The sequence below is a fragment of the Engystomops pustulosus genome, chromosome 4 (assembly GCF_040894005.1).
Source record: "Engystomops pustulosus chromosome 4, aEngPut4.maternal, whole genome shotgun sequence".
NCBI lineage: Eukaryota > Metazoa > Chordata > Amphibia > Anura > Leptodactylidae > Engystomops > Engystomops pustulosus.
In genome coordinates this window covers 141,878,701-141,890,858 of record NC_092414.1, presented here as the reverse complement: position 1 = coordinate 141,890,858, position 12,158 = coordinate 141,878,701, and the positions used below count along the sequence as shown (strand labels likewise).

Sequence of the window (12,158 nt, the reverse complement as noted above, 5' to 3'; positions counted from 1 at the left end):
TCTTGACTGACCCAAGCCAGAGCCCTGACCTAAATCCAATTGAGCATCTCTGGAGAGACTTAAAAATGGCATCCACCAAAGTTCAGGGAACTGGAGAGGATCTGCAAGGAAGAATGGCAGAGAATCCCCAAATCCAGGTGTGAAAAAAACTTGTTACTTCATTTCCAAGAAGACTCATGGCTGGCAGCATCGATAACAGAGAGCTCCTCGCTGTTTTTCCACCTCGGGACCTGTAGAAGGCTCCAGACTCGGCACACGATGGGCAATCTAAGCTCATTGACACCCCAGCAGATATTGAGAAATATCTAAGATAGAAACTCACCTCACCGGCGCGAATGTGACATCGCTCCGCCACAAGGCTGAAGAGGAAACTAGTAAATGGCTTATACTCGGGTCGGCTTACACGGTATCTCAACAAAAATTTCCCACTATTTTGATTTCAAGTGTAGGAACTCTTACCTTTCACAGTAAAACAAGAGCCACAAAGAACCCTTTAATTTTTAAAGTTTTTTATAATAAATTAACACATTGTTTGTGTTATTAAAGCAGTTTATTAAAAACATTTTACAAAATAATAGCAAATCCCTTAAAGTTGGTGTGTCCAGGCAGAATAATGTATCAAACTTCACTGCCACAGAAACGTCCAATATATTAGGCACGGTGTTGCTTCTTTTTTTTAAAAAGTCTCAAATGTGAAATAAACTGTGGGATTTTTTACACTCCCTTACAGATTTCTGGACCAGCAGAACTATGGAGATGTAACAACTCTACAGAATTTTCACAGCAAACTCAATGGGGGGCATTTATCATTCTTGATTTCTTTGTTTTTCTTGTTTCACTAACTCTTAAACTCTGGTAGTTCTAGACAAATCAGATGAGATGGTACACATTCAGACATTTTTTTTTGCTTCTTTAACGTGGCTTGGAGTAAAAAAAAAACGTGCACAATTTTAGAAAGGTGCAATTGTTGTCTAAAATCCATTTGGAAAAAGGTTATTTCCATTTTAAATCCAGTGAAAATGTAACAATTCAATTATAAATTAGATACAGCATATGACACAACTTGATAACTGCCCCCCAATGATTTCAGATCACAGTAAACTATGCAATGGTAAAAAAGTAGAAATGATAAGGGGCTGATAAATGTGCAGTCTTGCGTCAAACCTAAGTTACTACAAAATACCTTAAATAAATTTACTGCCCAAAAGTAATAAACAAACCGATCCAGCACTCGCTGCAGACAGAATGGACAAACAAAAAGTATCAACAGCCTTCCATCCTTGTTACCATTATAGAATGCTTGTACACAGCACAGGAAGGAAGAAAACCCAGTACCACTGGTGATATAATGAACAGTCCATTGATCCCTTCAGTGTAGAATGCAGTGTTTTTCTAGACTTCATTCTATTGTTCTCACTCTAGATTTGAAGTTTCTTCACCTGAAAGGAGATATAAATTATACTTAACTGTTGAAAATGTTTAATTATTTCTATGGTCATTCAGCATTTTAATTTGTTCAGTCGAGAACGAACGACTGATTCTCTGCCGAATCTTTACCAAGAACTAAAAGTTTAGGCACTTGAACTCCAACTTGAAGGAGATCTACCATCAAAATCAAGCATGACACACCAAGGGCACTTACTCGTAGATCCAGGCACTGTGACTGTTGTAATTTTCTTATATTTGTTATGAGCCAGAAGGAACACTTTTCCCCCTCTCCTCCCTGCTCCCTCAGCATGTTTCCCCCTCCCTATGCCTGCTGTAATCTTCTGGCAGCACAGGAAGTTTCCGCACACACTGGGAGGAGAGAAGGGCTCCTGCACACTTACAGCCTGTTCAGCTGAAACACAAAAGGGCTCTGGTTACATCCCCAGAAGCCATTCTGGCTCATAAGCATAATTGTAAAAGTTGATTTTAGAAGGAAGGAGGCCATGGATAACAAATAATATGAAATTACCATAGTTACAGTGCCTGGATCTATGAATAATTATCCCTGGTTTATCATGCTTGATTTTTTTTTTTATGTTAGATTCCCTTTATCACCTCTAATATCTGCTATGGAGGAAGAGTTGTATGTTGCCCTATATAAGATGGTCATCCAAACATCACCTTTAATCTTAGGCATACCACTTTCAGTGATAAATTAGACTAAAAAGGAAGGGGTTAGCCGGCACATTCACAGTTGCTATAAATAAAGATGGATTATTTTTAAAGGACATCTATTATCAGATTTACTGATGGTAGACTGTCCACAATGTCATGCTTGTTACCCGAAGTAGGAGATGGCACCTTCTTTACCTAGTCCTGGAGTTCTTTTATTGTTGAGAAATCATCTTTATAAAACTATGTGAATGAGCCACAGGCGCTTAAGCTGATGTCACTGTTCGCCTCGTGGGTCCGCTGTCTTGCTAATATGCACGCCTTCCCCTTTTCCCGCCCATTCATCTCGAGAACACTCCCTGCACAGCCGGCTGATTACTAGTGTGGCTGCACCAGGAAAGTATTCACAAGCATGCACAATACTTGCAGACAGTCAGATGACACCACCAGCTGTCTGCAATAAACAGGCGGGACAAGGGGGTGAATATTAATTGGCGGGGAGTGTTGCATATTTAACAAGACGGTGGAGCCAAGAGGCGCAAAGTGACTCTGGCTCATTTCAATATTTTTTATAAAGATTATTTCTCAGCAATAAAAACTTCAGAACTAGGTAAAGAAGGTGCCATCCCCAACTCTATGTAAAGAGAATGACATGTTGGACAGTCTATCATCAATAAATCTGATGGTAAATGTACTTTGACTACATTTTAAATATTATATATTAGTAGTATGTAAATTAACTGCAGAGGCTACTGGGGTGTGTACTAGCCTTAGCTCTCAGTGCCAGCCAGGCTAATGTACCCCCCAGTAGCCTCTGCAGTTAAATTTCCATTTTACTAAAATAAAGTCTTAAACAAGTTGGGTTAGGTCCAGGATTATTACATTACAGATAAGGGCATAGGCAGGAGGAATCTACCATCAGATATACTTATGATGGTAGATTCCTCATGTTAGGTTTACCTTTAGATAGCGTCTTAAGCCTTTCTGGTTTCCACAAACCCTTTGTTTCAACACAGTGGATGGGGTTTGTTACCCCCCTTTTTGGATGAACGGTGGACTGCACCACAGATTGAGCCGTGCACTGATCACAGCTACAGCTTTAGACTTACATTCAGAAGTGAATAAGGCTTTCTGTGCACTATGATCTTGGATATCTTTCCTTCTACACATTTTATGTATACATTGCTGTATAAGACCACCTCAAACATGAACTGCAAGAAGGGGCCCTGAACACAGGATGTGAGCCTTTTATTTGGCTCCACTCTATGAATCAAATAAATTTTCGATTGATCGTTTTGTCTTTGAGAGTGATCCATTTACCAAAGTGCTGTCTTACCTTCTGCTTCACTCGCCTTCAGAGGCTGCATTGCTGTAATAAGACAGAAAATGTGCATTTTCAGTACAAGTAAAATAATTTAAAAAAAAAAAAAAAAAAAAAAGGATAGAAGCCAACTACAGGCCCAGCAATGAATATCTTTTCCACTTTGTAACCATACCTGTTTTTAACTCTCCATTTTCCTCCTGCTCTTCATTAACTGTTTGAAAGAAGATATGAGAAAATGCTTCAATTTGATGACGCTGCTTCCAATAAACTTTGTCTCATAACAGATTTCTTTTACATTTCACTTTAAAAAATATAACTGGGCAGGTTTAAAAAAAAAACTGTGGCAAAAACATTAATGGAAATCTACCATCAAAATCGAGCATGATACACCTTACTTATTACCCCTTATTTTGGCTCATTAGCTTAATTTTAAAAGCTTATTTTAGAAAGAAGAAGGCCAGACATAACAAATATAAGAAGGTAACCATAGTCACAGTGCCTGAACCTATAAGTAAATGGTTTATCATGCTTAATTTGGATGGGGGATGGTAGGTTCGTAGGATACTAAAGAAATAAGACATCTTTCATATTTCACGGGTGTTTGTGCTATTGGAATTTGATATACCCTTTATCAGATTATAGGGTGGGCATCCAGGTTGCAAGCCCCAGGGCCCCTTCCAGTAAGCAGGAGAAGGGGGCCCAACCATCTTTCCTGCCCTGCCTCCTGCTGCATAGTCAGCAGTATCAGTGTGCTGGATACACTGATACTGCTGAGTCAACCATTGTGAGGGGGTGGACTCACACAGTGAAGGAGCAGAGCTAAAGATATGTACTTTAATTTTGTGGCAGAAATAAAGCAAATATTTTTAATTTTTGATCTTTTACTTTAGTAAACCTTCCTTATTGTGGGATTTCATAACTAGCATTATAATGTATAATGTGTAAGAATCTGCATATAAACTTTTGAATCTTCTTGTTAACATGTAACTGCCCAGTACAGGCTTATTTCCATAAACTCCCAATAGACAATGACAGGTTTGTTGTTCTGAACATCTGTATGCTGACTAGTGACAACATTGACCTATTCCTATGACCTATTTCCAACAAAATGTATAATCCCTGTACTGTTACATCACTGTGTATATTATCCTTGTACTGTGACATCACTATGTGTATTAAAGCTGTATCATGACATCACTGTGTGTTTTATCTCTGTACTGTGACATTTTTTGTAAATATTTTCCCTGTAGTTTGAAATTATTGTATTAGGTTCTGCAGCAGCTGCAGTGTGCACTACAAGGTTCTGCAGCAGATGAGGTTTGTATTTTGAAGTTCTGTAGCAACTGAGTTTTATGATCAGGTTCTGCAGTCAATAAGTTGTGATTTGTATTCAGTAGCAGTTTAAGGCCAATTCTATTATATGGGAATATTTACAAAAGCACTATTTGTTCCAGGGAGCAACATTTACTTTATTGAAAAAAATTGTGGGAAGAGCACCCCCAATTTGTGCCCAATCTATAGTCTCTTCAAGTTACCTCCTTCTTCCTGTTCCTCCTCACAGGTCTGTTTAAGATGTTTTCTGCACACACATGCCAAAGCAATGAAAAGTCCAAGGAGGCATGCACAAAGTCCCACTGTTACCCACACGGCCACCATAGGGAAAGAGAGATGTTGACCTTTACAAGAGACATTGATATTAGTATTACATTTAGTGAATGGGATAAATTTATCAGACACAGTGATTGTTTCTGTTTTCTGATTTCCACATGTTGAAAGTCATAACTTTTAAACATTTTCAGCCAAAATAGTGGTTTTAGCACTAATTTTCTGTAAGAAGAGCTGTATGTTTGGATGGTATGATTTATGAGTATATTCTATTGACTAAATGTTGTTAAATCTTACTTGAATGGGATGAAAAAGAATTGTTTAATTGGGCTGTCCACAAATTGTTGAGGTCCAAACCTCATGATAGGCCATTACTATATTTTCAGGAATCAGCATGGAGCTGGTAGCAGATACAGTTAGTCTATGAGACATATGTTCTAATTTTCTGTTGGAAACAAAGCAAATATTTTAACACCTTTACTTTAGTAAACCTGCCCATTGTGTGACTTTATGCAATCTTCACACCTAGCATTAGAATGTGTAATGTTTTAGAATCTGCATATAAACTTTTGAATCGGAGGAAGATTTCCATAAAATGCCAATATAAAATGACAGGTGTGTTGTGCTGAACATCTGTATGCTGACCTATGACAACATGATGCATTTCCCACACTGACCTGTGACACTAAGAGATGCATGAGTCAACTCCTGTAGTATGGGGTTATACACCAGACACGTGTATGTGTCATTGGTCTCCAGAGTCACGCAGATAGAGCTCTGTACATGGAACAAGCCTTCTTCATTGGCTACTTGTGAGGTTGTTATATTTTCAGTAAGGTTTCTCCCACTTGCATCTTGCCACAATATTTCAGCTTGAGGGTATCCACGGTAGGTGTGGCAGGTTATGGTTACCTGGTCGCCAAGTTTAAGGGTTTCACTAGACTTTAGTTGCAAAGTAGGTTTAGTGTAGGAGGCTGTAGAGAAGTAATACATAGGTTAGACATCACAAGAAGAATAATGTTAATAAAATTGTGACCACATAACGTATGCTTACCGGCCACCTGAAGACTTACAGCAGCTGAACTAGAGTTTCGTACATTAACAAAGCATGTGTAAATGCCTTCATCAGATAAACTAACTTTGCGCAGTAAAAGGGACATGTTGCCCTTCAGCAGTTCTCCATAAAAAAGTTGTGTCCGGTTGATGTATTGTGGATCCTGTTTCTCTAGTTGTTCTTGTCCTTGGGTAAAGGCATGAACCTGCTGAAGTTTTGTGATCTCCCAAAACACACTGAGGTCCTGCAAGGAAAATCCATCTGGAGGAGTAAAGCTGCATGGAAGGATTACATCTTTATCCAGGGTGCCAGTGACAGGAGCATCAGGAACAATGACTTCAATGGATTCTTTAAAAGTAAAACACAGGTAATGTAATTATGAGTAGTTGAGCAGTCCTGAGAACAATAAAGAATACATGTATACAATATGTTATTAAATCCCTCCACAACATTGACAGTCACAATTAAAAGGAAATCTACCACTAAATGTAACCTCTTAATATGCTTAATGCCAGCATACTTCTATTCGGTATATCAGCTGGCTTGTCCCCACAGCACTTCTAACCCGCCCACTTCCTCCTCTGACCCTCACCCTCTAGCCAATGCTCCTCCTTCTCACTAGCCCCCCCCCCCCCTTTCACGCCCCACGCGTAACGTCACCTCCATTTCCCAGTATGAGAGAGGGAGGTGCGGGGCGTGCATAATTAGAAGTTTCTTTTCTAGGTGATCCCAGTGTGTCAAGACTAGCAGTGGACAGCACCGGTATCAACATCAAGAGGAGCACAGGGTTTTTTCCTAATGGTTGATTTCCTTAAAGGTTGTATTCATATCTTGTTTTGTTTTCCTCTCCATTGGAAAAGTGCAGTGGGAGGATTCCCAACGTAGTCTCACAACAGAAGAAAGCAGCTTAAATCACTGTATACTAATGCAGTGGGATAGTCTTTGGTTCAGAAACATCTCCCTGCAAGCGGTAGGAGTGAACATTGATATTGCTTGTGTATCAAAAACTTTTCCAATATAACCTTTTCCGATTTTCAAAAATACTTTCTGTAGCAATACCTCATGGTTTTCTAGATCTCAGCTTGCTGTCATTCTATAGAAAGTTTCTATGTTTACTTCCAGTGGACAGAAATCTGTCCATGGTCATGTGATGAACACGCAGGTGCAGGAGCCGTCATCTCACAGAGAGTAATCAGAGCCGTGTGATAATAATGCTAGTGCACCTGCGTGTCCATCACATGACCATGGACAGATTTCTGTCCACTGGAAGTAAACATAGAAGCTTTCTATAAAAATGACAGCAAGTAGAGATCTAGAAAACTGTGAGGAAATGATACAGAAAGTACATTGGAAAATTTTATAAGGCTTATTTACACAAACAATATCAATTATTTGCTGAAAGAAATGTGTTGCCTCCATATGCTAGTATATACTGGAGATCCAAGGTAGAGAACACTATATGATCACTTAATTTTTTTCAGAAATGATATCATCTCCATTGATCAACATTTGATGGATTGGGGGAGATGTATCAATCTGTCTATACCAGAAACTGGAGTAATTTGCACCTGAAATGATATCTAATGTGTGACCAACACATTAATGCATTGCCCGCAGTGTTTTAAAAAATTACCAGAGCACATCAACATAAAACCTTTATTTTCTGCAGGTTAAAATAATCACTACTCAGTAGGAAGTGCACAGGCCTTTGCTTTGAATGACTTCAGCACCTTGTGACCACAGGACATCACTAGTCTCTCACACTGCTCTGGTGGGATTTTGATCCACTCTACTTCGAGTCACTTCCACAGTTCTGTGACTTTTGTGGGTTTCTGGGCCATAACTTTGTCAACAAGGATATTCCAGGGGTTTTCTATTGGGTTTAGATCAGGACTCTGGCTGGCCATTTAATTGTTTCAATGTTTTCCTTTTTCAAGGAACTGTTAAACGTGTTTTGAAGTGTGACAGGGAGCATTGTCCTGCTTGAAAAGTGCTGGCTGATTGAGTGAAGAACACAAGGAAGGAACCATGTGTTGTTGAAAAAGGTTCTGATACACACTTGAATTCGCTCTGCTATGTAGATGTAACAGAGGTCCAACTCATGCTGAAGAAAACATTCCCCAAACCATGACACTACCTCCACTACCTTTCACTGACTTCTTTACACACTCTAGGTTCAGTCTTTCCAAAGTTTGTTAACAAACATTATGGGGGAGATTTATTAGTGTCGAAGAGCAAAACTGTTGAAGTTGCTCAAGGCAACCAACTAGAGCTCAGCTTTTTATTTTATAAACTGATGCGGAAAAAAAAGGCTGAGCTCTCAGCCACTTCTGTTAAATCTTCCGGTATGTTTCCCATGAGATTCAAATGATTTCATGACTAAAATGAACTGTGAATCACTTAACCTCTGTCCACACTACATGCTCCTCAGCAAAGGGGAGTCTAACCTTTTGATTCTTTCTGCAAATGAGAGGTCTGGTCACTGCAGAGTGGGCATTCAGTCCAAATGCTCTTAAACATCAAGACATTGTATGACACGATAGATCCTTACTCTGTTCGATGCTGAAGTCATGAGCAATTCCACCTGCAGTGTTGAATCAAATACCCATGGAGGTTCTCTGCATTATCCTGTCCTCCTTTGCATATGTCTTTCAACAGGGCCTTCTTGGGGAACTAGAATGAGTGTGTGCAACATTCTAGAAATCACAGACTTGGAATGACCAACTTCTCTTACTATGGCCTTCATCTGGATAACATTTTTGCAAAGTCAGTGAAAACTGGAAAGTTACACTGCCGATTAAAATGGAGTTTGTCAGATAGTTAAAGAAATTTGCACCAGGTACTAGATTGACACCAATAACCTCTTCATGTATCTGAAAATGCTCTCAAATTTAGATCAGTGTTTATCATTTAACTCATTTTCATTCTGTGCTTTAAAATATTTAAAATTTATGAAATAATCTTAAAATTCTGCTATTTCACAAGTTAGGAAATATTCACAAATGACATTTAGGAAATGTGTTCTCTAATTTTGATCTCCTGCATATATTCATAGAGACATTCAGTGGAAGATTCATCATAAAGGCAAAACTGTTTTAGTTGCCCATGAAAACCAATCAGAGCTCAGCTTTAATTTTTATAAACAGCTGTGGCTAAATGAAAGCTAAGCACTGATTGGTTGCCACGGGCAACTAGAACAGTTGTGCTCTAAGAGACTTATGATAAATCTCCCCCTCAGTGTGTATGGTGGGAACCTTTCAGGGATACACAATGAACATGTCCAAAACAACTTGAAGATCTGAACATGGTCTAAGAAATGATCAACCTCCTCGGCTGCTCACAGCGTTGTTGCACAGGACTTCCAGCTGACAAAAGAAATTCATTTGATCTGCCTGTACTAAATCTAGAATTTCCCTGTTGAGTCACTGGTCACCACTGGAAAATGCAGAACTGAATCATGTAAACATAAATACATTTTGGAGGCTGAACAACCTCTAACGCTCTCTATAAGAAATATACCAAACTTACTGCATAAAGGAAGAAGGAAAAGAAAACACAGGAAATCCATTTCTTACGGTCACTAGAAACTAAAAGGAAAGAGTAGAAATGAGTAACTTTTTAGGAGATGACAAATCAGGAAGTTGCAGGTACAAGAGGGGGGATGTTACATCCTCATCAACATGCTAAAGGAAAATACATGTCACCTTTAGGTATCAGAAACAAGCTTTTATGTAATGGCCGAGTGAAATTGTGTCCACTTTACCATTCAAGAAAAAGATGCTCGCATTTTAGCTGGCTGATGAGCTGTAGTTCGTAGGACCCCCTTAAAGGCGACCTTTTAATACCTCTACCAATTCTTTTTTTTTGCATTTTGTTTTGTTTTAAATTTTTTAAAACATTTTTATTGAGTTTTAACATAAAGGTACAAGAGTTTTACACTTTGCATTTTTTAATAGTGCCCATTACAATGTTTCATGAGCAATCAGTGTCCTGAGTTTCAGCACCCAATATGTTAATTACACTGTTTATTGTCAGGTGGGCAGCACCAAGCTTTTCTGATCCCCGACTGCCTACTTGACATTCAAGAGCCTAATTAGCATATAAGTTGCCAAAACTAACTGTCAAGAACAGCGAAGGCTAGTGAAAATATTGTATTTGTGCTGGAATTAGTGGTCCGATACCTATTATGTTAAGAATGGCAAATGAAGGAGGATGGATGAATGAACTTAGATCATACTCATTCATCATGATCCACTTTAATAATATCAAATGCAATTCATGGTTATCAATACTGGTATGTGGTGCAAGTGGGAGGATAACTGAAGATGTGATTGTCAGAAGTCCTAAAGATTGTTAGGACCTGGTGTCTAGCTCCAGACTAACCACCCTAAGATGGCAGATGTCACAGGAAAAAGGACTAAGCATATAGCTTATTCCTCTATGTGCATGCTTGGCTGAGCCAGAAGAGACTGCAGAAGGTAAAGAAGTTTTGTATATAGAAATATCAGGACCCTGGGAAGCAATGACAGAATGTGACAATGGTTCTGTTCTACACACTGTAACTAGTACACTGTAATGCCCATAATAGCATACACACAGTTGCTTCTGACTTTTTTAAGGGGAGGTAGGGGGTCTTTATAATACATTCTTCTATTTAAACTAGAAGAGGGGTCATATGTAGGTGGTGTACCCTATGGCAGCCACACATACTGCTTGCAGTCAGTTGTTGAACTGCTTCAATGTTAGAGCTTAATATTAAGCAGAGTGTAAACAGCAATGTGCAGAGCTGCCACGAATCGCAGACATTCAGTGCGGTACCGCACCCCACCATGACACATACCTTGCACTGGTGATACTAGCCCTCACGGCGGCGGCACTGGCCTCAGGAAGAGGTCGCTCAGAGCTTGCCAGCTAGCGGCTCCATGCTTGGGCTGCTTCCCCTTCCCATTCCGTGGTGAGATCATGCAGTGTGGCGGGAGGACGGGAGCAGCACAAGAGACATCATTGGCTGTGGCTCCCTGACAAAGACCTCTCGCTAGTAGTGGCCTGCGTGGGGCGCCGCAGATTTCCTGTCACTCCTATCCGCCCTCCTCTCACAGAGCTGGATGTGTGGGATGTATCCAGCCATTGCCTGCATGGTGACCCCATGATCCCTCAGCGGCTGTCTATACACGGCTGTCTGAAGAACACTTCAGGTCAAAGGGCTTCCTTTATTATCAGCTGAGTGGCCCGAAGCTTTGTTCTTGTGCGGGCTGTTATCTAGAAACACCACGATTTAGGGAGTGGTTCACACAGTGCGGCCAGCTCTGCATGCTCTATGGCAGCAGGGTGGGGCAGTGGGTTCTTTATGGTAGACTTGTATCATGACTGTACTGCGACTGTAAGTGAATATGGCTACTTATTGGCCAATATGATGCAAACTACGCTCCAGCGACAGACATGTCTGCAACCGGTTTAGTCTGGCTTTCGTTTTTGCCATTATCTTAGCGAAAAAAATAGAAAAATACTTATAAATATGTCACAATGTTGGTAAATGTCCCAGAAAATGTCGTAATTCTTGTCTCCATGTGGCACCCTATATGTGAGCCAAGTTCTCCTCCATACATACAACATTTTATTGCGTGCAGCACATTCATGCCCATGTCCCAGAATAGCACCGATATAAAGGATGCCAAGTATATGAATATTAATAATTTATCTAGGACAAACCTTTACACTCAGCACCCAGAAGCCTCTACAAATGGCCATCTCCTGAGAGAAACAACCTCGTATCCAGAGCAGACATTTGTCTCTCTTTTCCAGTTCCATCCAATATTATAAATACTAGCCTAACAAAAACAAAATACTAGCTTAACAAAAAAACTTACAGCTGCACCATTTTTTTTTTATGGGCTTTGTTTCCATGGTATTTACTGTTCAGTCCAAATGACACCTCCCCTATTCTTTGGATCAGCAAGAGCCATATTAAAACCTAAAAACTCAAATCACCACCTTTTCCTTAGAGCTGATATTGAAAACAAATAAAATCATAAACATATTAGGTATCAGTGCGTCCCAAAATGCCCGATCTATCAA

The 12,158-nt window shown here is 39.7% G+C and overlaps 1 protein-coding gene across 1 annotated transcript; it reads right to left on the bottom strand.

Moving 5' to 3' along the window:
• Positions 1-667: 667 nt before the first annotated feature.
• CD276 (CD276 molecule) lies at positions 668-11,236 on the bottom strand. Its single transcript, XM_072147834.1, has 8 exons — positions 10,924-11,236; positions 9,612-9,670; positions 6,084-6,431; positions 5,707-6,003; positions 4,960-5,100; positions 3,597-3,635; positions 3,437-3,469; positions 668-1,439 (listed from the first exon to the last, which is right to left on the bottom strand). Exons 2-8 carry the CDS (start codon positions 9,649-9,651, stop codon positions 1,414-1,416), a joined length of 924 nt encoding a protein of 307 aa, XP_072003935.1. The 5' UTR covers positions 9,652-9,670; positions 10,924-11,236; the 3' UTR covers positions 668-1,413.
• Between the last annotated feature and the right edge of the window lie 922 nt (positions 11,237-12,158).

Excerpts from the sequence above, each read along its gene's own strand:
- CD276 (XM_072147834.1), bottom strand. The coding sequence starts at position 9,651 with ATGGATTTCCTGTGTTTTCTTTTCCTTCTTCCTTTATGCA. Across the intron at positions 3,636-4,959 it reads GGAGGAACAGGAAGAAGGAG|TTAATGAAGAGCAGGAGGAA; the intron begins GTAACTTGAAGA and ends TCTTTCAAACAG. Across the intron at positions 3,470-3,596 it reads AAATGGAGAGTTAAAAACAG|CAATGCAGCCTCTGAAGGCG; the intron begins GTATGGTTACAA and ends GTCTTATTACAG.